The sequence below is a fragment of the Blennius ocellaris genome, assembly GCF_963422515.1.
Source record: "Blennius ocellaris genome assembly, chromosome: 20".
NCBI classification, from domain to species: Eukaryota; Metazoa; Chordata; class Actinopteri; order Blenniiformes; family Blenniidae; genus Blennius; species Blennius ocellaris.
In genome coordinates this window covers 7320409-7347863 of record NC_137669.1, presented here as the reverse complement: position 1 = coordinate 7347863, position 27455 = coordinate 7320409, and the positions used below count along the sequence as shown (strand labels likewise).

General features: G+C 41.5%; 1 protein-coding gene across 1 annotated transcript in view; it reads right to left on the bottom strand.

The window, feature by feature from the left end:
* Positions 1 to 9612: 9612 nt before the first annotated feature.
* The window catches only part of nrsn1l (neurensin 1-like), an 84462-nt gene continuing 66619 nt past the window's right edge, over positions 9613 to 27455 (bottom strand). Inside the window, exons 2-5 of the mRNA XM_080516453.1 lie at positions 15010 to 15116; positions 12643 to 12718; positions 11841 to 11993; positions 9613 to 10421 (exon numbers count right to left, since the gene is read on the bottom strand). Of these exons, the coding sequence (XP_080372579.1) occupies positions 10020 to 10421; positions 11841 to 11993; positions 12643 to 12702 (615 nt within the window). The 5' untranslated portion in view covers positions 12703 to 12718; positions 15010 to 15116 and the 3' untranslated portion in view covers positions 9613 to 10019. The remainder of the gene's footprint in view (positions 10422 to 11840; positions 11994 to 12642; positions 12719 to 15009; positions 15117 to 27455) is intronic.

Below are 27455 nucleotides of genomic sequence, written 5' to 3'. Positions count from 1 at the left end.
GGTGCAACGCTCAATTTGGCCTTCCGGGAAGGAAACTGAGCAAGCTAAACAAAACACTTCTCCTTTTTCATGTGGCTTGTTTTTTTTGTGTTTTTTTTACTATTTTTGTTTTTTTCTCTATTGACTCTGATCTTGTGTTTTTTACTGTTGTAAAATGCCACTGTCTTTCTGCTGTTGGATATTGTAAGCGGTGCAAAATGCAGGTTTTGTAAAGCTGATTAGAAAGCAGATGCAGGGTCTAATTTATCATATCCTGTTAACGGACTCCCGCCAAACGGACAGGTCGTCATTTTGCCTGCAGCGTGCTGTCAGTGGGACTGAGGCCTGCGTCCATCCAGCCTTTTTTTTCCTTCTTCTTCTTTTTTCCCCACCGCAGCCATAATTACCACTGTCTGAGGGTAACCAACAGTGGCGGATCTCATTATGCCATGATATGGGTCGCGTCTGCATATACAGGCGCGCATGCACCGCCTATTTACATATGAATGCATCCAGTTTCCCTTTTTGCACGCACACCCACGAGCGGGCGCACACTCATCCGTCCGTCCGCCCACGCGCCCACAAACACAGCATTTACATATAAAAGCCTTAATGTGCGACACACACAGCAGCCTATTCATACATGCACCTCACACATATGGGCTACTCATAAATTTAGACACTTCCGTCAGAAGGCCCTCGCCAGCCGACAGGGATATGAACCCAATATAGCATCCCAGAGATAAGCCAGTGACTCTGGAAGCAGAACTAATATTATTTGCACGGTGTCGAACGTTTATCTGGCGCCGCCTGCAAAGTGATGGTTCGGTGTCACTTTTGTTTAATAATGATGTGCCAATAGTAATATGCCTGCTGGCTGGAAACCTATTACAGTTCAAAAGATTATCCAAATACAATCTAATTTGGAATATTGCATTCTGACAGCCTGTGACTGGAGGAGGTGGGATGGTAATGCGATATTTTCTTTCCTTTTTAAAAATTCCAATTAACATTTTTAATGCTCAACAAACCAATGGTGACTGCAAATATGCAGAGGTGTTTGACTGTGCCAAATCTGCTGATGGGTTTCAGACAAAGAGGGAGAGAAAGAAAGAGAGAAAGAAAGAGAGGGAGAGAGAGAGAGAGAGAGAGAGAGAGAGAGAGAGAGAGAGAGAGAGAGAGAGAGAGAGAGAGAGAGAGAGAGAGAGAGAGAGAGAGAGGGGGGTAGGCTGGTGGTGGGGTAACTTTTGAGCAATGCAAACTTTTGATTAGCCGTGTTTGGGCTCTCCCGTGCGTTGACTTTAAGTTGACATTGTCGGGACATGAATGAGAAGATAATCTTGAAATATACTGTAGGAGAGCAAACACTGTCACAGACATGAGTCCTGGTGAAATCCCAACTCGCCCTTCACGGTTTTCAACCCATGATATCATTCACTGTTGGGATACTTTTTCAGAATGAAAGGTTGTTGAATGAGACTCACGTTTAATTGTGTTGTTTGGTATTTAACTCGAGGACGAAGAGATTACCTGGCATGTAACATTTAGAAAGAAAGGGTTGATCTATATACTGTATAATACCGTTGTTTTATATCTATAATGGAGAGCAACGCTGATCTCATTGCATTGTGTTCCAATCTAATGACATAAAGCATTATTGCTTTCAACTTTCTCTCATTTAATAAAAGGTTTGGGAACCATCTTCATCTCATCTCAACCTCAGCCTTAAAGTCTTGGTCCTGAGATGCTCTGGGGATTTTTTTAAAGGGTTTTAAAAAGGAAGTGCCTGCGACTTAAAGCTACTCACACTACACCCAACATGGAACAAAATGAAGGCTGCCACTTATGTCTCTCTTTAATATTTAGTCAAATAAAAGAGATATTAAATACACAGGCATGTGGAAGCTGATTTACTAAGTGAGGGTCACATCTGAAGTGCAAAATGAACACACACTCCTTTTAGCGTTTACTCCTATAGATTCATGTACAACACATCCTCAGCTGGCTCTCGATAGCGTTTGCAGACTTTAATATTATACATTTTCTCAAATTTTGACTTTGTGATTAATCTTCTCTGATGCATGACGGATTCTTGAAACTTAAAAATGTATATGATTCTGCAGAATCTGCTGTCAGATAGACAGACAGGAAGGATGGATTTCTCTGGATTTTTATATGTACAATTCAGTAGGAATTACTAGAGTCAACAAACAGCTTGCTTGGTTGATCACCTGCAAAATGCAGAATGTGAAACAGTAAAATATTTGCTTTAATCAGGATCTGAGGAAATCAGGCTTAATGTGAAAATACAACATTCAATTGCTCAAGTTAATTTCTTCAACTCGCATTTCCTGTCGACTGAAGTTTTTCCCTTTATAAAGAAACTGCGTCTTTTTCATTTTCACTTGTCAACATTATACAACACAAGAAATATAGACAAAATGATATTTTAATGCTTTAGTGTTTTATTCCATAAGCAATTATCACAATGTATACAATATATAGTTGTTCAAACAAAAAAAAACGTTATAAAACATACTAAGTGAAATACTAAGAAATAAATCACCAAGTTTTGTTTAAGTTTCATGTTTTTGAGACCCTACTTTAACCTTAAAGTTTACCAATATGTCATCATTTCTTACATTTTGCTTGTATTTCCAGCAACCCAGTAACTTCCTACTTCACAAGCACAACACATTATGTAAGTCTGAGCAACAAATTACACTTTAGTTTCCATCGACAACCGGCCTTATAGCAGAAAACCTTGTAACAATCAATAAGCTGATAATATAATAAAACAGTGAAATGAATGAATGAACATGACGACTATGCCTCTGTTTGAAAAGCAAGCTGCACATATTTCCAAGAAATCCTGTTTTATCAGTGATTATTGATTTTCTTTTTTAGTGCCTCTTCAATCACGTAATAACTTATTGAACTATTGGTAAAACGTCGTTTCAATAATGAATCAGGCATCTTGTTACACTATTGGCAAGATATTACGTCATTGCAGTCATTATATTGAAAAAGCTCAAAATGATTACATTACTGGTTGTTACAAACCAGAATGTCATTCTTATTGGGGAGTTTGTGTTGTTTAACATCCCATAAAGGTAAATTGAAACGGCGAGAAGGTGTGATCCGGAGTCTGGAGCAGCAGTCAGCGCTCATCGCAGATTCTCCTTTATTACTCAACACAATTTTTCTTAAGATGCAATAATAATTCAAAACACCAGTTACCACTTTATTAAGACCATCCTCTGCACACCTGCAGCCATGAATTTAGCCACCTTATTATCACCCGGCTCTCATAAATACTTAACCGAGATGGATCAACACGGCAGATGAAACAAGAAGAAAAAGATGAGCTTTTGCAAGTTATTAAAAAGTGGAATTAAAATCCACCGCACATCATCTACCACCGTTATATATTACAAATACCTAATGTTTAATGTATTCCCCAAGTTTCTTTCCTTTTTTTTTGTGATGAAGTGTTTTAATTTACTTTTTTTTCCTTTCCTCTCATATAGTTTTTGCTCACCTTCTCTTTTACACTTATTTCCTGCTTGAATGACTTACGGCGGCGCCACCAGAGACACCGTGAATAGTTGCTTCAATCAGTGTAAGTGTCTGTGTGGACCACTATCACAAATGTTGAAATATGAGGATCCAGCTGATTTCTGGATGGTTTTGAGGCCGTGAGCTTCAAAGTTTTTAATCTTCAGCACTCCAATCTGTGCGTTCCTTCTTGTCGGTGCAGCTCTGATGAGATCTGTCGGAACAGAAGCTGTCATGTGTGAAACTCTAACCTTCACCAGAGGTAAGGTTAGAGTTGTATATGCGACAAGACGAATGTGATTTATTGTTATTTCGCTGAACGTTACCAAACAATCCAGTCAAGGTGTTCAAATTGAATGTCTTCAAGTCCACACAGATAAAAGCTGGTATCAAATATAACAAATTCGGATAAAAATCTGTTCCAACCATTATGGCTCTTTTTTTAAAGGTGTTTTTTCTTTTAGATTGTCATATTAGGTTGGTTTTTTTGTGTTTTTTTAACAGCTGTTATAGCAGAGTTTTTTCTTCCCATTTCTTGTGGTTTTAGTAATTCATTCATTTTGGCTATTTTAGTTGGGCCTTTTTTAAAAGCCCTTTTCGGCCAAAAGTTGAAATAGTTTGAAAATGACTATGTTTTAATAAAATGAAAACAAGATAAAAACATTCATTTATGTACAATTTAGTGAAAGGTTTAGGGAGCCGTAGGTTGCAGAACCCCCTGTCTAAATAATCTACATTATAGTCTGGATACATTGACGAGAGAAAATCAACGCATGGAAGATGTTTTATGGTTCAAAGTACCAAAAACTATCATGCTGTATTTGTATAACTCGACACAGAAGGTTTGGAAAGTCAAAGTGGAGACCTTTCAGTGCAAAAAAACATTTTAAGAAGTGAAAAAATCCTGATAAAGTAAAAAAAAAAGAAAAAAGACTTTGACAGTGAGTGAACATAAGGGAGAAGTGGTACATCAGCAACAAAGGCAGGTGGAAAACATATATCTGAAAAAATGCAATAAATATTAACCATTTTTGGTTTGTATAATCAATCAGCTCTTGTTCATGGTGTTTTTATTCTGCTCATGTTGTGCTGCCTGCTGTTTGATCCCATTCTATTCTAGCTTGAGAAATATGTATTGGGCAGTGGTGAAAAACTGAAAAAAATAAATACATGGAAACACACAAAAATCTATTCAATATGGCATATTACATCTGAAGAGCAAAAGAAAAAAAAAATGTTAATGAAGACAGGATAAATGCCTTTGACTTGGATTTGGTTCTCGTTGCAGATCCTTTTGATGTGCGGGGTCGGCCTCTTGTAATGACGCTTCTGGTTGATGAAACCGGGTGTCGGCCGGCCAATCGCATCTCCTTTCATCTTCACAGTCCACAAACATCGGCTTTGCAAAAGAAGTCGATTGGTGGTGCGATGTGGAGGACTTCATCCAGAATGTACAGCAGAGAAGCTGCTTCTGACGAAAAGATGCTCCAGAGCAAAACTTTCCGTTCGGTAGAATTATAAGACAGTAGTGGGGGGGGGGGGCATGTTCTTCCACCGCCAGCGTGGTGCACTGCACCGTCGAGTATTTCATGGTGATGGACTGCATGTTTCATTGCTCAGAGAGAGAATTTGGTCATTGCAAATGCTCAAATTGAGTTGTGGTTGCGGCGGAAAATGATATCTCCTCATGTCCTAATGTGGTAGACATCAACGTGGTCAACCGTAACCATTGCTGGAATTTTGATGAGTTCATTGGCAATGTGATTGCCTGCTGTTGCCTCACTTGTAATGGAGCCATGCGCAGGTTTAGTTCTTTAGAGGGAAATGTTAATTTCAGCCCGAAGGCATGCTATGACAAATGAAAGTGGGAGGGTGAGACAGTGGATGTTGCCGCTTCCGTGTATTTTTTTTCTTTTTCCCGCCCCTGTTTTTTACATTTCGACATTTCCACCTCCGTTGAACCCTCTGCTCTCCGCCGTGGTCACGTCTGTCTGGGACGTGCCTCAGTCCAGCGCTACATCCTTAGAAAGGGCTCTGCCGTTTTTCATTGCACTGATGGGTGAAATTGCATTTATAATCTCCACATTCTCCTCCTCTCACACGCATTAGCTCCTGCTGTACAGATTTCTGAGATCTCGGATGGAAAAACACAGCAAATTGCCATTTTAAGTATGGTAATGAAGACGGCGGAGTGAGAATCCAAGGTTTTTCCCATAGTCCTTTCACCATTGGGACAGTTTGATGACTGCACTGGGTCTCCAACACTTTTCTGACACAAGTTTCAGTTCTACTTCCGGTCCATTCCTTCTCTCGAGCCAAACCATTGTAACGTCCATCTGTGTGCAACCTCATCAAGTAGCTCATACTCTATGTTACAGTTGCACCGTCAAACATCCTCATTGCCTCAATATGCCGTTTCCAAGTTATTCCATTGACTTTCCAGAGCTCATTTCAAAGGCCATATTACATTTTGGTGATTCTAATCCTTCCATGCCTCACATCCATACAATTCAAATGATGAGTGATCTCTATAATCTGATTCTGCTGTGAAGATAATCCCATGATTTATTGAGTTAACAAGCTGTACAGTCGCCATAGACAACCTCCTTTTTCATTTCATTGTCCAACATGTTTAATGACGAGAGCACAGACGTTGGATTCTGCCCACCTCTTCAAGACTGTTTTGGTTCTGATCCTTTCAGAGGTGACCGTCGCCATAACTCCTTGCAATGTGGTCTGAGCGACTTGCAAGCTCAATGAAGTCCTCTCCATGTCCATGAAGTAGGTCGTTTTCACCAGCCAATCACAGGTTTAGTCCAGTCCATCAATGGATCCACTGACGTGCTGCAAAGCGCCAATCTTCATATGCTCAATAATGATATTAAAAAGGCTTGGTGATAATATGCATCCTTGTTGTAGACCAACTGTTGTTTTGATCCGGGACTTCAACTACTGCCTGTACTTAGCAGAATTATCAAAAAGACCAAAAGTTATACCCAGAAGGAACGACAGGGTAATTTAAGTTTAATCTGTATAGCACTTCAGTAGGGAACTTCATAAATACAGTCCAATATATGGTTTCTGAGGGTATTTGTATTAAAGTAATAAAGATTTAACGCACCGGAAGGCTGATTCTGATCCACGAGCTTCATGTTTGACATGACTGCATTCGTTTTAGGCTGTTAGAGTAAAAGCGGTGTATTTTTTGTGAAAAATTCCATCTTGAGGCATGTCTATGGCTGTCTGTAATCAAAACAAAATTCTTCTATCAATGAAGTCTGAGTGAAAACCACATATTGGGTATAAACCCAAATCCTTACGACGTACCCCAACATTTTAAAACAGCATCATTTCAAATTTACACTGAAGTGACCTTTTTGTAGACCTTTTAGATAATCAAGCGCTGCAGCAGATGATTAAAATCAAATTTGGAACCCCATCCACGAGCTTAGAAAAGCTCCAGCTCTGTGTGTGTGTGTTTTCCCAAAAGCAGATGAGACGTTGCAGCGAGACGGCGCAGTGGGACGGACGGCTCTGTCAATCCTCGGCTCTGTGCTCCTCTCTTCCCCCACAACTGTGTGACTCACTCCACAAGCTCTGCAGCCAGTGGAGCGGAGCAGCCTCCGTCTTCACAGGAAACTCCAGCACTGCTTCCACTTCTCCATCTCATTATGCACATACGTATACTCCCGCTAATAAACCTCGCGTGCTCAAATCAGCCATGCAAACATTCGCTGAGAGTGTAAAGAGCCCGCCAACAACAGGGATAGGAAAATAGTCCCTGTGATGGCGTGGATGTTCGCTCGTTTGCAGGTTATGATGTGTTAATGATCTCAACACAGGAAGGCAAGATGATGGACGGAGGGCGTTTAATGACACTGTCACAACACTTTTAAATGGGATTACTATTTAATTTCTTCAATGTACAGAGCTGGAAAACTGTCTGCCAGTGTGTGTGTGTGTGTGTGTGTGTGTGTGTGTGTGTGTGTCCTGTCTCGGCTAGCGAACATTAGGTGTCTCTCTGCTGTTGGTGTGTGACTTGGGAGACAAGACGGGATGAGTCACACTCAGCCACAGCTGTGACTCATACCACCAAAGTAACACGATGTACTCCACACACACACACACACACACACACACACACACACACACACACACACACACACACACACACACACACACACACACACACACACACACACACACACACACACACACACACACTACTCTGGACTGTACGTTCAATGCTCACTGTCATCACACTCTTTTTTTGGACGAGCACATGCTGATCTTGTTCACATTAATGGAACTTTTTTAAATAATGCAGACAATCATCTCTTGTTTGTTTGGGGTTAGGAATTAGAGATTAGAGATTAGGTTTGATTCAGCGAAAAGGGTTTAAGAGAGATCTGGACTTCATTAAAACCTAATCAAAACAAAATGTCAGAAGCAGTGACATGAGCTAACTTTCAATTAAAGAAAAAGAAATCCAATTCTAATGACTTAAAATGCTTGCTAGTTTGAAAACTCAATCGGCTTCTTCACTGACTTTAATTCTTATTTTATTTGGTTAACCATAACACAAAGGGACATTTACTTGGAAAGAAGGACTTCAAGTTGGATACCACAGTGTTTTTGAAATCTTAAGTTAAACTTGTTTGTTGCTTTTTGCTTGTGTCACCCGAACCATGGATGTGTCGCAATATGACTGTTCACAGAGTCAAAAATCTGAGGTACAACAGTGAAAATGTCTTATGTGGAGTCCATAAAGAGAAGTCGTGGGGAGGCAGTTGAGGAAATGCCTCACCTCACCTCACCACAACAGCAGCAGCTGCTCAAGGCTGAACTGAACTCCTTTTCAAGCATGAACAATTTTCCAATCACATTGCTTGTTATGTAATCTATTAGCATAAACTCCTTCAAGCCTTTTGTGTCTGGTGTTCATGAAGGCAAATGTATTAAACAGTGTGTCATTTTAATGCACGCAAAGCTTTATGGGATGAGACATAACATGCTGCATCAATTACTTGAAAAACCACAAAAACTGACAAAGAAAATGGAGAAGAAGGGGTACAGTCGTTAGGATTTTCACCTCAATGCAACAATATTCCTGTGGGAAAATTCCAAGGATTTCTTTATGGAGTTTAAATCTACTCATGAGTTTGAACTATATAGAATAGTTTGTGGTTGAAAATCAGTTAACCGTAGTAGAGTCGAGTGATTGGACAAAGTCAGAAAAAAAGAAATCAAGTATGCAGATCACAAGTTTATTTGGACCATTTGTTTTTGCAGCGGTGACACTTAATCCCATTGTACTTCATTATTTTCACCATGACTAATACCACAGCCAAACAGTGAAACACCAACAGCAACACTCAGCGGAACACGTGCCGGGAAATCAGTACGATTCTCTAACTCCTGTCCCCCTATTACAACAGCTATTACAATCGATTGGAGGACCCAATCAGACAGGTGGCCTCTAAGGTGCCGGTGCAAATCCCTCCTCCCTCAGCGCTTCGCCACTTAGTCGCTCTGTGTGCGCCTGTAAACAAGAAACCCGATTGGTGTGAAAATCACGAGAGGGGAGAAGTGAGGGACCAATCAGAAAAAGAGTCTTTGATCTGAGTTCAAAATAGAGCACTTGAAGCCCAACTGTTGCCTGGATACACAGATTGCAAGCAATTACAGAACTGGATTACAGTGGGGAGGAAAATAGGCGATACTGTCAATGGAGTGCAAATTTATGCCCGCGTGAGTGTGTGAGTGTGTGTGAGTGTGTGTGTGGTGTGCAAAGGGGTTAAGAGTGCATGAGACTGTACATGGGTTCAAAACGGAGGGCTGAGCATTAGTGTCGATACGTGAAAAAGCCGGATTTGTAATGAGTCTCTTTATCTACAACCTCTGTGTGTGTGTGTGTGTGTGTGTGTGTGTGTGTGTGTGTGTGTGTGTGTGTGTGTGTGTGTGTGTGTGTGTGTGTGTGTGTGTTTCAACATGTGATTCATGCAAAATTACCACCTCTATTGAAAAACCAAAAATATCAAACAGCAAAAGTACGAGATACGCTACCAAGTGGGAGCAAACAACATCTTTTCTTCTGTAATCACGCACCGCAGCTTTGCTCTCTTTGATTGTTGAGGCATTACTCATTGTATTTTCTTTTCATATAACACGAGCGCACTGCACAAACACAGTCTACCGTCAACGGATGTGTCCCTATGCTGCACTATGAGAAGCTTGAGGAAGCCACAAGGTCTCCGGTTCAAGCACTGGGGCCTCATTTATACTCTCTGCTGTGGATGTTGTGGATGAAATAAATCATTTTCTGAGTTCAATTTGTACTCTTCAAGCCTTTAAAGGCCACAAAACAACCCTCATCAGAACAGTTTCCCAGAGAAAAGGATAATTGTCAGATACAGAAACAATGTAAATGAGGTCCCAGGACGAGAACGGAAGCTTGGGCACCCCGTAGTTCTGCGTTTATTTTAAGAACTTGGTTGCACATTTTTCACTTTTGCGAGAGTGAAGGGAACTTTCCCTTCCTCTCTGGCTGGCGGCTTAGTGACCACGTCACCCGCGTCCTTAAATCCACCCCTCTTTGCCCTCCGCTCCCCTTCCCCCTGTCTGTAGAAGAGCTTCTCCTGCAGCTTGGCCCTGGGCAGGATCCACACCGCCACCGCCGTCGCCAGCAGAGCGGCGCCCAGGCAGGAGAGGCCGATCCCGGCCGCCGCACTGACGTGCAGCCCCCTGTTGAAGCTGACGGCCTGGGCGTCCACAAAGAACAGGTCCCCCTCTCCGAAAGACTCGATCTTCTGCGGGGTGGAGTAGCCGACTGAGAGGGTGGCGACGCCCGCAGTCAGGATCAGCAGACCCAGGGCCAAGGACACCTGGCGGGACACACAGAGAGCTGAGCCGGTCGTTTGCGGCGTCTCCGTGCTTCTTTATTTGGTCTTATTTGCTCGGAGCTCCTCACTTCTTGTTAGAAAAGGTCACCATGCAGAAAAATCATGTAAAGCTCATGCCTCTGCAAATACCACCACACCGCTGCCTGTTCATCATGAACAGACACTTCAAAATGCAACGTCTGCACTCTAATAAAGGATTTGTTTTTCTTTCTGGAGCTGTTACAAGCAGTGGCAGGTGAGAAGAAGAGGTGGCACAATCTATTGCGTTCAGGAAGCCATTTTTGTTTCCTCACTAAAAGCCTTGATTGACTAAGATTCTGCAAAAAAAAAAAAAAAAAGCAAGCTGAATTGCATGTGACTGCAAATATACAGCTCATTCACCGTGTTGTAATTTGCAGTTGATTTACTCAGAAAAAAAGCAGAAACAGGAGCAATCAAATGAGGATTTTGGACCAGAGATGACAAAAATAAGACCCGTGGGGCCAAAACAGGCCTGCAAGAGGCTCCAATCCAGCCAAACCACCAAGCAAAGTGTGAACATTCCAAAGAAAACATTGATTTTCAAACAAATTTCCCAAGAGTCGTGGATACAACACAACACTGAGACCCGAGCTGAGATACTGGCCTTGTTGTCAGGCTGAGTTTGTAAAAACATGCATAATGCAACAGCTGTGGGTTGAAGTTTTTTGGGATATTTTGCTCTATTTTGAACTCGAAGGTTTCATCAAAATTGGCTTCATGTTAATATTGTAGTCATTTTATGTATTTGTTTGGTTTTATGAAACTATAGACATTTTCATCATGTATATTCTGTGCCACATAAGGGTTATTTGGGCACTTTTTTATTGGTCTGGCCCACTCAAGATGAAACTGAAATGTGAACTGAAATGTGTTTGACACCCCTGGATTACAATGTTCACATGTGGTCTGCTGAGAATGGTATCATTTGCTTAAGGCCACTATGGAGTGACTGAAATATTCCATATTCATGAAGGCAATATTCACACACACACACACACACACACACACACACACACACACACACACACACACACACACACACACACACACACACACATCAAATGTGTGTGATTTTACTCACCTTTCATACTCAACTCTCAGTGCGCTTCGGTAATAAATCAGTTTCATTGTGTGTGGGCACAATAGCACGTTTCTGCCCATTTTTCATTGCCGCAAATCCTTCAGTCAATCAGCCTCTTGGGCTATTAATTGCTCTTAATCAATCAAGCTGCTCAATGCAGTTGTCATAGAAATGAGTAATAATGGCTCCAGCCGATGAATGAAAGTAACAGGTTTGAAGCTACTGAACCGTGAAGCTGAGAGTAAAGTAATTATGACGGTAAGAACGCAGTACGTTACGCTCTGACTTGAAGGTTCTACCTTCCAGACGACTGAGTTCCACCACTGGGCTGATCTCTGGCTCTGGACGAACCCCTGGCCCTCGGGGTCTCGGTCCCACATGGAGGACGAGCACTCCTCATAGAAGTGGTGCAGATAGGACCGAACCCCAAACTGAAGGCAGCTGGAAGCAGCCTGGAAAGACATGCAGCCAGAGATGGCACCAAAAATACACCTGTTGTTTTACGTGGAACAACACAATACATGCAATTTGGTCATAAAGATCCGTAAGATTCATCAATAGCTTCATCTGAATTTAGCTTTATAAACTAATACTGAGAGTTAGTTATACAAATAAGAACCGTCTTTCTTTCTGCAGGACGTTTGGCTGTGAAAAAAAAGATGGTTTTCTGAGTCAAGCTGCTTTAGGTTTAGACTTCTTAGTGATGTCTAATACTTCTTTCCTTTCTCCCCCTCAAATAATCCATGTCAGTATTACGTGTCACTGCGACTCTCTGTGGGACGTCTGGCTGTGAAACGTGACGGTTTTCTTCATTAAACTTCTTTAGATTAGTTAGAGACCTTCTCTAACACCAAACAAAAATGACTTTTTTGTGTGTTTTAATGTACCCTGTCACTCATGCTGCTCATGTGGAATTGTTTGGGGGTTTATCTTCACATTTCATTTCAGTGTGAAGTGCCACGGGATGGCCATATTGTAAACGGCGCTATATAAATAAAACGGAATTGAATTGAACTGAACTAATGTTGACCGCGAGACTCCTTTAGCTGTAATAAAATGGAATAAAACTCAATCATATGTGGTGGGAACGGCGAAGCTCACCTCGCTGCCGGAGGATTCTCCCCCTGAGCCAGAAGCACAGGCCTCGGAGCACAGCGCCATCACACTCCCGGTAGCCCTGCGGTAAAAGATCCACATTTATACTATGAGCCTCCATAGTTGTGAGCAGATTGATATGTGTGCATATCAGCCGCTCAGCTGTTAACAGAAACATTGTTTATCTGCTGAATATGGATTTCCCTCAATAAAAGCCTCCCCGCCTGCAGAGACGCGTCATAAATCCCGGCCTGTGTCGTGGCGCTGCCCCAGTTATTGTTGTCGCGTGTGAACGATTGACGGCTACCGTGGCCCTGAGGTGACTCTATCACCACCCACGGATGAGTCACACATATGCAAGTGCGTGCACACTGTATTCATGTCCCTCTGTTGTTATTCTCCTGAGGCTGTTTGCTTGATTTATTTTATTCTTTGCTTTCAAGCAGTCTCACCAAGCGACACTCACACACACACACACACACACACACACACACACACACACACACACACACACACACACACACACACACACACACACACACACACACACACACACACACACACACACACACACACCTGGTCTGCTTTCCACTGTATGGGCTGTAATCCTGACCACTGAATTAACAATGACCCTGGGACAACATCCTTCAAGTGGGGGAAAACACTGACTGAAATAACCAAATGCACCATGTGCTCTGACTTATGGGGTAAATCTCTGATATACCTTAAACCCGTTTGGACCGCTTCAGCCATGTTTTGTGGCTTTACTGTCATTGTGCTTTTCAATTTTTGCTTGTAAAACAAAAATAACCCGACCCTTCTGATTGTGTGCTCGTAGCCAAGGGAGTAAATCCACTGGTGCACCGGGAAGCAAAGTCCACAAGTAATAACAGTTTTATTTACATTCAGGGTTAAAAATTAAGCAATAAGTTGTGACTGTGGTGGGAGAGAAAAACTAAAGACAGGCCTTGAAATAGATAGATAGACAGACATTCCTCTTACTTTGCTTATTAGGAACCAATTATCGCTACATTTAAAAAACAAATCGGAAAAAAATGCTTTTTTTGAATGTTGAAGTAACTGACAAAACAATTGAGATGTGCCATTACTTAGAGGATCTTACCTTTTATTGGGGCTGATATGAAACATGAACTGTGTATTATAGAGGACAAACTGATACGCTGTTACATTTTGTGGTATTCATAATGGTGACTGTAACTTTTCGTAACTAATTTTGCTTGCAAACTGGAAGGAACCAAGTCGCCAGGGGTGGGTGTGTGTGTGTAAAAATCACATACACATACAAATGTTTTGTGCCTAAATTTATAGCTATTTTATTAATTTGCCAATTTTGAGTCTATCCCTGACTTTAGCTCAATTTACATGCTAATGTTTAAGTGACAGTGTATAATTGTTTGCACTTTTGTTTTAGGAACGTTTCACCGCAAAGATTTTTTAAAATGATGTCCGTTTACACAAACATGACTAAAAATGATACAGTTTTCGTGTTGGACCACCAGTGGGTGCTGTGGTTTGTTTTTGTAAAGAAACCACACACATATGGACAGATTATGAAGGTGGGTTGCTATTAATGGTGACGCTGATCTATCAAACTACCAAATCCCAGGTGAACAACACTGGGAGTCATATCACTCCCGAGGCTGCCATTGGTGTTATGACTCACACATTTTTTTTTTTTTTTAAATTATGACGGTGATGTCCATGCACAGTAGCAGCATTTCAAAAGGGTTACGTTTCCACGTATTCAGAGAGTTTTTGAAAAGTTGCACCCTGGAAGCCATTTTCAAAATGTTGTATTTTCGCTATGGAAGTTAAAACAGTGCAAAATAACTCAATGGGGGTATAATAGCATATAATTTGTTAAAATGACACATTTTCTCACCTATATGATATATATTTACATTTAATCGCATATTTATCACGGGGGATGTGTTCCAACCGAGTTTGAACTGTTTATTTTTTCAGTTTGTGTTGTGGTGAAGGAGCTGTCCATGGTGCTGGCGAGCCGCTCCAAACTTTCCTCTCCACTTGTTGACGGCTTCGGATGAAAAAATTTAATAAAACTAAGAAGAAAAAAAAAAACGTCGGTAAGGACAAGTTAAACCACGCGTTTCGTGTTTTAGAGCGAGGGAATTGCAGATTACAGCGATTAAACAAAAGCGGATGCGTGTTTTGGAACTGGTTAATGCTCTATATAACGCGGACTCGGACGCGAAGTGAGCGCGCACACCTGTGAGTCATCGAGGCCATGTACATCGTCGTTTTTCTTCTTTTTTTTAATACCTTTTTCGGGGCAGCAGCCTCCTCTATCAGTGTACCAGGGTGCAGAAGCAGGGAAGGACTCAGTCTTACCCCTCCTGGCCGGAGCGCTCGCTCTTCTCACAGGCGATCCATGCGCCGTCGGACCGCTGGATCTGCGAGGATGCGGCTGGTGGTGTGAATCAGCTGGGGAGATCACACTGAGCATGCGTACAGACAAGAAGGAGGGAAAAAACCAACATATTCTGTGATGTGTTGCGTCTATTAACCCATCGCCTGTCATTGTCACTGCATTACTGACTTGTTTTTAGTGAGAAACACCTGTTAAAAAATGAGGGTCCTCCGCCTCTGAGACATGAATTCAGTGGCTTCACTTTACCTGCATGTTTATTATGTGCAGTGAAACGCAACAGATAAACTATGGGTAAGGTGAAACAGCAAACTAAAAGGCAAAACTATGAATCGATAAAGAAAATAAAGAAAATAAAATGCCTAAAACAACTAAGATCCTGACACGTCCACAAACCACTGCCTGTGAACACCACAAGCTCCAAGTTAAAACTTTCTTATGCAAACCCAGAACCACATGTGAACTCAATCCTGCAACGCAGCTGTCTTCTCTGGTCAAGAGTTCATCTAAAGTTCATCAGAACCACAATAGTTCTGGTTATTCTCAGCGAACAGGCAGCGTCTGGGGGCTGTATTAGCATCTTCCACAACTGTAAAGGCCATACCAGTGCTGAAACAGATGTTTCAGAGAGACATATGCCCCCATTTAGATCTTCCCTTTAAGAGGGAAGTCCTGCATATTTCAACAAGTCACCAAGACCTTCTTGTTGTGAGGTGACAATAGTAACCACCACCCCACCTCCACCGTGCATGCATTTGTTTGTTTTATTTATTGCAGCGTTGCGTGGCTTCTTGACATCAAGTTCGACTTACATGGATGGGACAAAAACACATAGAACTGATGCTGTCTTTGTGTATCTGTCAGTTTATTTCATGCATGATAGATGTGCAAAGATGAAAACTATGTAAAAACATTTGACCAGACCAGACGAGAAAGGGGCGACAGTAACTTGGGGGGGGAAAAGCACAGAAATAATATCTGTGACAGGAAGAAAAGAAGGCACCACATTACCAATTCATGGGCTTTTTCCAGGAGAAATGTTAGATATCAGACAGGTGTTTGGGGCCACGGGTGGCCGAGAGGTCAGAGAAGCACTTTGAATTGGAAGTTATAGATCAAATCCCTGGATGGTTAAAAGGTTCTGATGGGAAAAAAGATGAAACCATTTGTTCTCACCCTCATCACCAAGACCCCAGGACCTCCCGCCAAAATGAAATGACAAATTAAAGGCCAATCTGTGTACTTTTTTTTTTTTACAGTAGGTAAATCTGTCGTATCATTCAAAAGACAATTGTCATATACTCGTTGACATAGACAAAGGTTTTGTGATTTGGTCGAGACAATGAACAGGAAGTCTTTCTACCTCTCCACAGAGTGAAACTGAAAGAAACCCAACAAATTCTTCAGTTCATGATACTTCAATGAAACTTCTACAAGAGGAATACACTAAAAAAAAAAAAAAAAAAAAAAAATTAAATATATCCGGGCTTTAAAGTATGAGCCTCTAAACTCACTGTTGGCTGGGTGCCACAGATTGACTGCCCGCCTAGAGGATGAAAGCCAGATTAAGACCCTCTATATATTTCTTACCGTTCTCATCGAGGCCCGACGCCGTCCTCAGTACATCTTGGATGAGCCGTCTGAATCCCGACCCCCCCCTGGCTCATTCTGAACCTGTCTAGATCTTATCCCTTTGAAGTTTGTTTGGTCTAGAGGGCTTTGGCCACAGGTGCTTTTGAATTGGTTCGAACTCTCCTTGACTGACCTCATCTTGAACTGCCCCCCCCCCCCCCCCCCCCCCCCCCCGTCCACTGAAAACTACCAAGAAGTTACAACCATTTTTCTCACTGTGATGATTCGTCTCAATGGCAGTGCAAAGTGCGGCACTAAATGCATCAGCGAGCGACCTCAATGTCGTCTAAAGGATCATTTCATATTGGAGCGAGGGACGACACATTTATCCCCAAAAGCTGGTGTTGCTAAGTGAATTTGTGGAACTCCGAACACGGGGAAGAGTTTGGGGAGTTCCAGCCACAGTATAATGTGAAAGTGGGGTGTAACTTTCTCTGGCTGGCGCCTTTAAAGAGTGCATTGACTCACATGGGAACAAACGTACTTGTGTGCATGCATGTTGTTTATATTTTGTGCACATTATCGGTCAGTGCGTACAAAGATTTAGATGCGAGTATCAACATTTTTGACGTGTGTAATACAATCAGTGTGTGGGACCAGAGATTTGTGTGCTCCGAAAAGGTTGGTCTGTCTGTACAATGGGTTTTGTTCTTCCCTCTGTGCAGACTGGCAGGCTGAGGTAGCCTGTTCTTACGGCAAAGGTAGACATTCTAAAAATTATGTAGTCGTCGGGCCACGAGTGTGAGCTATTGGTTGTGTTTGTAATGACAACACAGACATGCACTTGGAGAACAATACGCTTTAAACATTAAGAATGGCGAGTACATGGACATTATGGACAGACGACCAAGTTGGATTGCTATTCCGGGTGACTCTCAACCATAAAACCAACAATTCACAGGAGAATATGGATCAGGAGTCATGACACTCTGGAAGCCGTGACTGTTCTTATTGTCCATCTAATTTTCTTATATGCAGAAGAGCGATGTACTCGGGTGAGCTTGAGCAGCATTTAAAAAAAAAAAAAAAAAAGCTGCCATGGATGCGAAGTCCGAGCATTTTCAAAAACCTTGTTTTCGGTGTCTCCGAGCACCTGTGTCATGTAAAGTGGTAAATGGACCCGGAATGCAAATGAAAGGTGTGTTTTCACTTGAAGATGTAGTCGTGTAAATGGAGAAGGCGTCTCCTCTGCTGTACTGCCCCCATGACAGGAAGTAGCGCAGTAAACGTGTTCAGTGTCTCAAAAACACCTTCAACAAAACAAAACAAGGCTTTCTGAGGTGGAGATAGAGACATTTACAGGTCCTGTAGGCACGAACAAATATCAGTTTGCACAGTCCAAACATATTGCAGGCGTTCTATTACACATGGAGAAATGTACTTCATACATTTTGCTACGGTAAAACAAACCTGTACACACACGTAATCTAACTACAGACACACAAGTATGACGATAAAAATGATTTGAGTGTTTGTAACTTGTCTGTAATTATATTCATCGGTTTGCAACTATAATGGACACCTATTCAGTGCTTGAAGCTACAAATGACAATCCAAACTTTTAGAAATGTCATCAGGTGTAATATCAGGTGTCCGAGTGCTTTGTGTGGGAGGGAACGCCACAGTAAATCCTTCCAGGTCCCATCGTGGCATTAACAAAATGTAAGCGCAAAAATGGAAAAAAATAAATAAATAACAAACTCTGCTTTGAAGAGTTAATTTGTGTCTGATTCCCAACTTGAAAAAGTTCAATTACCTTGCAACAAAAAAAAAGAACCCTCTTAAAATTACATCTACTCATTCTGCCTCAATGAAAAATTCAGAATCTATGAATATGCAATCAGGTTTTTTTTTTTTTTTTCATTTTAAAAGTTTCCCGAGGAGAGAATTGATGTCTATCTCTGTTTAACTGCAAAGTTTTTCCTCAGTGTTTGTGCCTGTGGAGGGTTTTGGTTTCCACTTTAGAGTGTGCAGGTTACATATTTCGTTTATGAGATTTCCAAAGTGGGTGCGACGTCTCAAGATTGTCTTGTATGTGTCTTAAAGGTGTCGTATGAAGAGTCAACAAGTCTTTCCATTGTAGTGGAATAGAAGCTAATCGGAGCATTGTTTTTTTTTTTATTACATTATCAACAAATGTTTTTGTCATTGTTAAAATTCTTTGAAAATGGTAATATTTCTTTTTTAATATACAGTGGGATGGAATTTAATTTGTGACATATTTAACTATTCATTTTGGAATTTTCTTATTGTGGAAATTGAAAAACAAATACAGTTTAGAGAAAATATTAATATATTTATCAACTTTTCCATCATCCATCCATCCATCCATCCATCCATCCATCCATCCATCTTCTTACCTTAACACAAACTAATAATAACATGGAAATATTGGAAATGGCTCTGAAAGGTGTTTTACCTGATTTTTATTTTTGGAGTGGTGATAAAGTACTCTCACCATCTTTCCTTTGTAGAAAATCCATGTGTGGGAAAAAAAAAACCCCAACAACATACATTTACTGAACCTTTTTCTTGGCAATACGAATGAAAGGAGGTCAAGAGTTCAGTACTGCATCCGCTAGATTGTAGTTTTCTGGGATTCATAAGTGAAAGAAGATCCACTTTTGTAAAAAAGGAGACATTCGTGTAAGTGCCTGCCATAATAAGACTATTTCCACCGCTCACCTTCCCATCAGACGGGCCTCTCTGATGAGGAACTGCACCATTATATCGCTTCCCTCCACAAGCCAGCACACTCATGTTGACAGCAACAATAAATTCATGCGGCGAGACAAAGGTCCGCTGGTCTGCTGCAGCGCCACTGGGTTTGCTGGAAACACGCCGCCGGAGCCGCACAATGAAAGAAGGCAGCGGCAGACCAGCAGCCACCTTGTTTTGTCAGACGGGAGAATTGTTTCTGTTCGTGGAGTCTGACAGCTTTTGAAACAGAGAGATAATTGCACAGTTTCCAGTTCGCAAGAGGACACGTGATGGCAGGGTAAAGCTGCAGAAATATCCTTCACACATTTAAACTGATAACAGTGTGTTGCAAACGTGGCAGAAACAATTCTTTGTTGATGAGCTGGTCTGAATCAGTATATTACTAAAGTGCATGCTAAGATTAAGCCACTCCCTTGTTCCCTTTAACCACTCTGGATACAACTGTAGTTCAAACAACACAAAGCAAAAAAAACCAACCTCTACTCCATTCCAAATATGTAACTTCTATAGTCTCATATTAGCCACGTTGGGGTAACATTGAGCTGAAATCCAGAATGTGGAAACAATCACTCACAAAGATGGCCAAATTAAAGTCAATAATTAACCAAACCTAACAAAAGCCCGTGGATGGAGTTGGAGAAAATGAATGTCCAGGCACTGAATTAAACTGAAAACATACCGTGAACTGAGAGAGGGAATTACTTCTTGTCCACTTTCGCAGGCTTGCAGTATTTATGCTGAACCAATATCGGCACTCTGCATTCATTTCTTTGCTTAAGAATACAGACCAACAGAGCAGTACCACCAGTAACCCTTAGGGGGCAATGTGACTCCTGAGTGTGCCTGAATGAGGCATGAACAAGACGCATGGCGGACCTTTTCAAGAAGGAGCTGAACTGGATAATTCTATCGCTTCCTATAAAGCCTCCCGATCACCTCCCATTGCTCTACTTCAGGGAAAGCTACAAGCTCTTACTAGAATTCATACGCAAGACACTCCGGGTTAGCTTTATGAAATATCAAACAAGTCCATTTTATTCTCCTTCTCAAACAGGAAAGTCATTATGTTAAGAGTTGCCATGGTGGTGGTCACCAACACAACTTGTACTCTGTTGCCATGGACATTGTTACCAGGAGCCGTTGTATCGGGAGAAAGTCCAGGTCAATGCAAAGGACGTACAGAAGTGCAAGGAGCAGTAACGATAGCATTGTTTGGAACAGATGCACATGGAGAGCACAAATGAGCCTTTTTGCATGAAGTGTTAAGGGTAAAAGACACCACTTTGAAAATCGTTCTGGTCAGTGTCATGTTACATGAAGAACTTTTTTCTTTTTCAGTTTCTTTCAGGTACTTCTACCTGTGAATCCCACTCATCTTTTGTATTCATTCAAGGTTTCTTGACACTGTCGATATCCGAGGGAGCGACGTTCAACCAGACCCTCAGATGCTTCTAAAAACATGACATTCTGCGTTTTGGTTACACAAAAGTTCAGTGTTTGTGATTTGAAAACGATGTCCGTGCAGAGACACTGAAAACATTGCAGCTCTCATGTTGGGCCACTAGTAGGCGCTCGTTTTTGTTATACATGTTATAGAACAGATTCTTTCTCATATTGGGTGAAGAAGCCACAGAAAAACTTAGGCTCGGTAAGAACATGCAAACTCCATAACAGAAAGGCCTTTGCATTTAAGCCAAACTGAGATCTTGTCGCTATGCAGAGAGTTCACCACTGAACCACAGAGCCAGCATTTATCAGCCATTCACAGCCTCTGTATATGTCTTTTTTTTGAGGGATTCATTAATAGAAATAGAACAGAGTCCTTAATATCACCCTTTCATTGATGCTGAAGAACTCAGTTCTTTTTATTACTTGAATAATTACTTCATATACTTATTACTATGAGCATGTCGTGTTCAGCTGTTTGAACCTCTGGCTGCTAATAAACCTCCCATGCTACATATTTTAAAACAGCTTTTATTGGCTCCCTTGACTTTCAAAGCTTTAATTTGCAGTTTTAGCTTCCTCACTGCCATTTTCATCCAAACCTGAGCCAACGTGAAGCAGATTGACTCTATATGACGTAGCGATAACATTGTTTTTTGTCTCAGATGACAGGTCAGTGGTCGCTGAAATGAGGGACCAGCTTTGGGGGTCAAGGGAATGAATGTCTTATCCCAGCATGAGTGGAGAGTATAGCTATTCATTATTTTAAAGCATACATTTCTTGTACGTAGGTTATTGTAGAATAAACTTCAGTTGTAGTTACAGATTGCAGACTTTTTGTTTGTGCTACACTGCATGCAGGACTGTCAATGTTGAAGAATTGCAGGCAGGCGCTTAAATCATCAATGAGTAAAAATCATTAGGATAAAAAAAAAAAAATCATCTCCCTACTCATTCATGTTTATTATTTCGTCTTTTAATGGACTTTTCAGCTTGATGTTTGATGTTTAAAAAAGTAAAACGCAGTTTCTGCATATCAAAATCAAATAGACTGACAACTCTCCTGTTCAGCTCTGCCTGTCTAAATCCAACACAGGAGATAAAAATGAGACGTGGAGTCTTTAAAAAAAAAAACTATTACCCAGCAGTGATAAATGCAGTAAGGTAAAGTGATTTTTTTGCAACTCTGTCCATCAAGTGCCAATCCGGACAGGCTGGTGTGTTTAAATGGAGCGCTGTCAAAAGGCTGATAAAGCCCCTGGGGATGCAAACTAAGCTCTCATTTTGAAGCGGGCTCACTATGGTGGAAATAATACTATGGTGGAAATAATGTAAAAAGAAACAACCTTGCACACTCAGTCCTATATAGTGTAATATGTGTTCTGTAAATATTTCAGTGTTTCATGAAAATGCATTATTTATGTGGACTGTCACAACAGATCCCAAATGAAAAGAAAGCAAATACTGTCATTTTTACATATTGAAGTGAGTGTTTGTGGGGCAGAATAAGTCTCTCTCTCTCTGTGTGTGTGTGAGCGTGTGTGTGAGTGTGAGTGTGAGTGAGTGTGTGTTTGTGCTTCATCATCTATGCTCATTTGTTATTTAGACACAGTGTGGTAAGTCATAAAAGGCACAATGTTAAAAGAATATATCCAAGGTGCCCTCAGTGAGAGACAGAAATCCGCTCTTGTTTGTCATTCATACACACACACACACACACACACACACACACACACACACACACACACACACACACACACACACACACACACACACACACACACACACACACACACACACACACACACACACACACACACACACACACACACAAGGTTTTTTTTTATGGCCGAGCTGTGCTCTACCAGAGAAAAAAGAAAAAAATTCCATGGTTACGAGTCCAGCAAGGTCAGGTACAGGATGTGAGTGCTAGGTGTTGATTGGCTGAGAGATAATTACACTTTCCTTTAAGATGATGTGCAAATAGGATTTTTTTTTTCTTTTTTATCATCTGCTCTCTATTTAGAAAGCGGTTGTAAAGCATTATCAGTCATTTCAGCTGCGTCGCCTTTGCTGCCCTTATTACTTCCTTTATTCACCGGCTTGGAGGGTTATTCTTTCGGTGTGATAAATTATGCATTGTGCTCATCTGGTATCTTAAAAAATAACCTGTGCATCAACCCACACCAGCCGGTAAAGCCACTGTCAATATCCGGGAACATCCGCGCAATCACGTTAATTACTTGTGAAAAGCCTTTCATTTACTGGCTCGTCAGACAGAAAAGGGCAGAGCGCGCTCCAAAGCCACAATATTTAGGTTTGATGACTGCAGTGGCAGTTTCAGCCTTTCATTTCTCCACCTGTCTAATCCTTTTTAGGCTGGTGAGGATGGTGGCGGCCATCCCAGCATGCATTGAGAGGGAAGTGGGGGGGACTTTTGACAAGTTGGCAGTTCGGCTGAGAGCTAATCGAAACACAGAGACGCTCACATTCGCGGCTTCTCCATTGCTTGTCTGGATCCCTTTCACTTTGCCACAAAAACATATTTGAATGCAGAAGATTATTATTTTCTGACGAGGGGGAATTGTGCCTCCGACACTCATTCGATTTGTCAAAGAAAATTAGATGACAAGGACCCGCGTGAAGAGTTAGCTTAGCTTGAAACAGCTAGCTGCACGCTCTTTCTTACAAGTATAATTTAATTCAACTTTAACGATGGCAAACAATTTGTATACATTCTGGAAAACTGACAGTAAATTACTGCTGTAGCCTACTATACTGTATGTATGTAAAAAAATGAAGAACAGCGGAAACTAGGGATGCACCGATACCACTTATTTAAAGTGCAAGTGCAAGTACTAGCTAATTGCTGATACCAAGTACCAATACAACTGCATTAAGTCAAATTTATACTCCTCTGAGTCGACGCCTCCAACACCCTTACAGTCTACCGTACGCATCGTGAAGTGTGGAGTGTCTATCTACACTCTCTGCTTGTGTTGTCCGCCACACGCTCTCGTTCGCTGTTAATGAGTGTATCGGTCATACTTTAATCATGTAGCATCGCTGGTGTGTGATCCCCGAGACTCTTCAGCATGTAGCATGTAGCATGTAGCACGGCTTCGTGCTACTGGATCCACTGAGGAGTTAAAGTAATGACCGACATGCGGCTGACTCTGCTGCTCCAAATGTCTCTGGTGATCAAGTTGCTGGTGTACGAATTTGCTTTTACCTCCTCTTGATGTTTTGGCACAACGGGATTTACAGTTTCCCTTACTTGTGTCATTGTCATTAATTTGAAAGAATCGCCAAACTGCGGACATTGCTCGCCCTGTCTTGTGTACCTGTAGGCAACGTTGCTGATGTGTACGTAATCGTCACCGTGTTGCATAAGGGATTGTTTTAAGTACGAGTACTGGTATCGGACCTGATACTCTTTACTAGTATCTGTGCATCCCTAAAGGAAACCTTCATGCCTATTATATGTACATAACAGGTAAGACATGACTGATTTAGTCATACCAGAGTTGTTATTGTTGGGCAGTATCTAGTGATTTTTTTCTTATAAGCCGACCAAAATAGCTGTTATTCAATTTCAGGCCCGAGTCGAGTCGGTACACAAAATGTCTGTTATGATCAATTTAATCAACTATCTGAATTCAGAAAACTGTAATGTTACTTCCCTCTGAACAATCTGGTTGCAAATATACAACTGCCTCGTCTTTGAGATGTGACTGACACCAAAATGTTAAAAGCGGTGCTCATTTTTTCTCAATCTCCTTCTTCTTTCCGTCGCCGTTTTGACTAGATTTTGTCCTCTCCTATTGCACAACTACTTAAAAATTACTGACCAGTGTTGCCAGATTGGGTGGGTCTCCCCCACTTGTGGAACCAAATTGTCTTCCCCTTGTACGGCTGGTTTTTATCGAGGAGGATGGGTTTTACATTGATGGCGCTGGAAACAGTGACTCAGATCTGGAAACCCGAGTGCTGACATGTGTAGCATCCATATTTACTTTCATAAACAATATACTCGACGTCACACCTTCTGCGCATGCGGTCACTCTGGGGCTAAATCACATTCACACGGCCGTCTGATGGAGGTCGTGTTCAAAATGTAGTGTGAACGATCACGCAACGAAAAAAAATCGGGTTTCAGCAAAACATCGGAATTGTGCGTCAAGACCTGCAGTGTGAAAGTATCCATAAATGTTACCGCTTGAAAAACTTCAGTATAAACGATGAGATGAATAGTAATATCAGATATGTCTGTTGATATATATGTATTTTCAGATAAGCTACTGCGTCGCTGGGGCCTACGCTCACTTATTATTTTAATGGGATAAATGTGAGAAAAGTCTCATATGATGCTCAGACACTTTACATCCATCCTGATTCCTTGAAGCTGCTGGACTACACAGGAAGAACATGCACGTGACTACGCTGTGATTTCCTGTTACTTTGTACCTTTTCACATCTTCCGCTCAACCTGCTTCTCTCTCCCTCTTGTGTATCTCTCGGCTTCACGAAAGACAGAATGAAAGTTAAAACCTCCGATCGCAAGCGAAAGCAGGTTGGCACTTATCTTTTAATTACACTAAAGGCTTGCTAACTCTTCCTCTCTTGTGTCATATCTCTCGGCGCTCTGAGTGAGTACACATTATAATTGCACAACAAAGCCTCCATGACTTTTTTTTTTTTTTTTTTCCCCTTTGTGTTATTGTGAAGTGGAGCTGGCGGCGGCGCTGAGGGCGGGGTGACGGCGGTGCACAGTTCAGAAGGTCGCCGCACGCGTTTGTGGCCACGTTACATCACGCGGAGCGTCAGATAATGGCACATTAACATGAATAATGCACCCGGTGTTGACAAGCGCAGGGAAACACACACAGTCTAAATATTCCATAAGGAGAGGAATTCATAGAATAGAATAGCACTTTGGGAACTAATGGCCCGTCAGGTGTCACATCCTATGATGAAGAGGCAGGGGAGTGTGTGCATGTGTGCGTGTGTGTCTGTGTGTGAGGCTGCTGCTCATTATTGCTCAATATGGGCGATAAAAACATTTCCTGGAAAAACCTTTTAGAATATTTTTTGGGGGGGAGGGAGGGAGGGGGTGGGGGGTCCTTATTCTCCTCTTGTGCTTGTCAGCAAAGAAACGGCTGTTTCTGAAAATACTGTAAGCAATGCACAATGCCCTCTCAATAATTAACTCTCCAGGCACAGCAGGAAATATACTGCAGAAATAAAACGGTCACAAAATGTGTTGTGGTCAAGATCACCTGAGATCAAGTCATTTCCAAGACCAGACCATCCCACGTCCAAGACAAGATGGAGATTTTAAGAGTGCCCAGACCAAGTCAATCCCTTAAACATGTGGTTTCGACATCTGTCTCGAGAACCCAAACATTTCTTCTTCAAGACTTTGGTTTTGTGAAAAACAGAGTCTGATTGATTTGCTGTTCACGTTGAGGGTGCAATACCTATAGTATGTGTTGTGTTATACATTATCTGCCTGATTGTGAAAACAAAGACGTGCTGATGTCATTACATTGGCAAAGCTGTCACCCAAAAATCATTTCTTGGAGATGAATTGCTTCAATAAATACTAATGTCTGTGGGTATTCAGAAAAATGGGGAGGATGTGGCTCAGTTAGAGGTGGTCATCCAAGAACACGCTTCCCCAATAGAAGTCATCCACATACTGTATATTTACCATTATGTTACAAGTATTCCTGGTATTAAAAATGATATTGCACCACGCTGTGTTAAATCAGGCCAAATTGCATTTCACTTTGTTAAATGTTGTTGCATTATACGTATCAGGTTAGTTTACGTTACATTATCATACGATGCAATACGCTATTGCCACATCCTGCTATGTTACATATTATGTCATGGCGCATTATTCCAGAGCTACATAACACTTTATTTGCTGTCCGCTACTTTACTAATGTATTATGTTAGACTGCGGTCTGCTATGCCACATTAGGCCATGTTATGCTGTTACGGTATCTCACGTTGTGCTACACTGAGCTACACTACGTTAAGCTGTGCTCGCCGAAGTTATGCTTTGCTACCTTACCCTGTAAGCTCTGCTACTTTAAGCAATGCTACTTTAAGCTATACACTTTAAGATACAACATAACCTATACTTCTTCAAGCAGCAATTTGTGACATCGCCCTGTACTATAACAAGCTATGCTTTGCAACATCACCATTAAGCTACACAATGCTATGTTACGCTAGGTTACACTGTGCTACACTACGTTAAGCCATACTTTGCTCTGTTACCCTACATTGCTTTGAGCTATGCTTAGCAGGATTGCCATTGCAACAACACATCATTAGTCGGGTGAAACTGTCTTCCACTTTGCTACGCTACATTATACTATGCTACCTTAAGTCATGCTATTTCAAGTTGTGCGACACCATATTATGCAACAATACATTGCATTATGCTAAATATCCAGTATGAGAATTGACTTTCAGAGCTGGTGTACGTTCATTCATAACTGTGTAATCTGAGGGAAACAGAAGTCTTTGATGGCTATGAATGAAACCATGTACACTCCGAAAAACGATCTGAAGTGATAAATCTGGGGCGCAAATA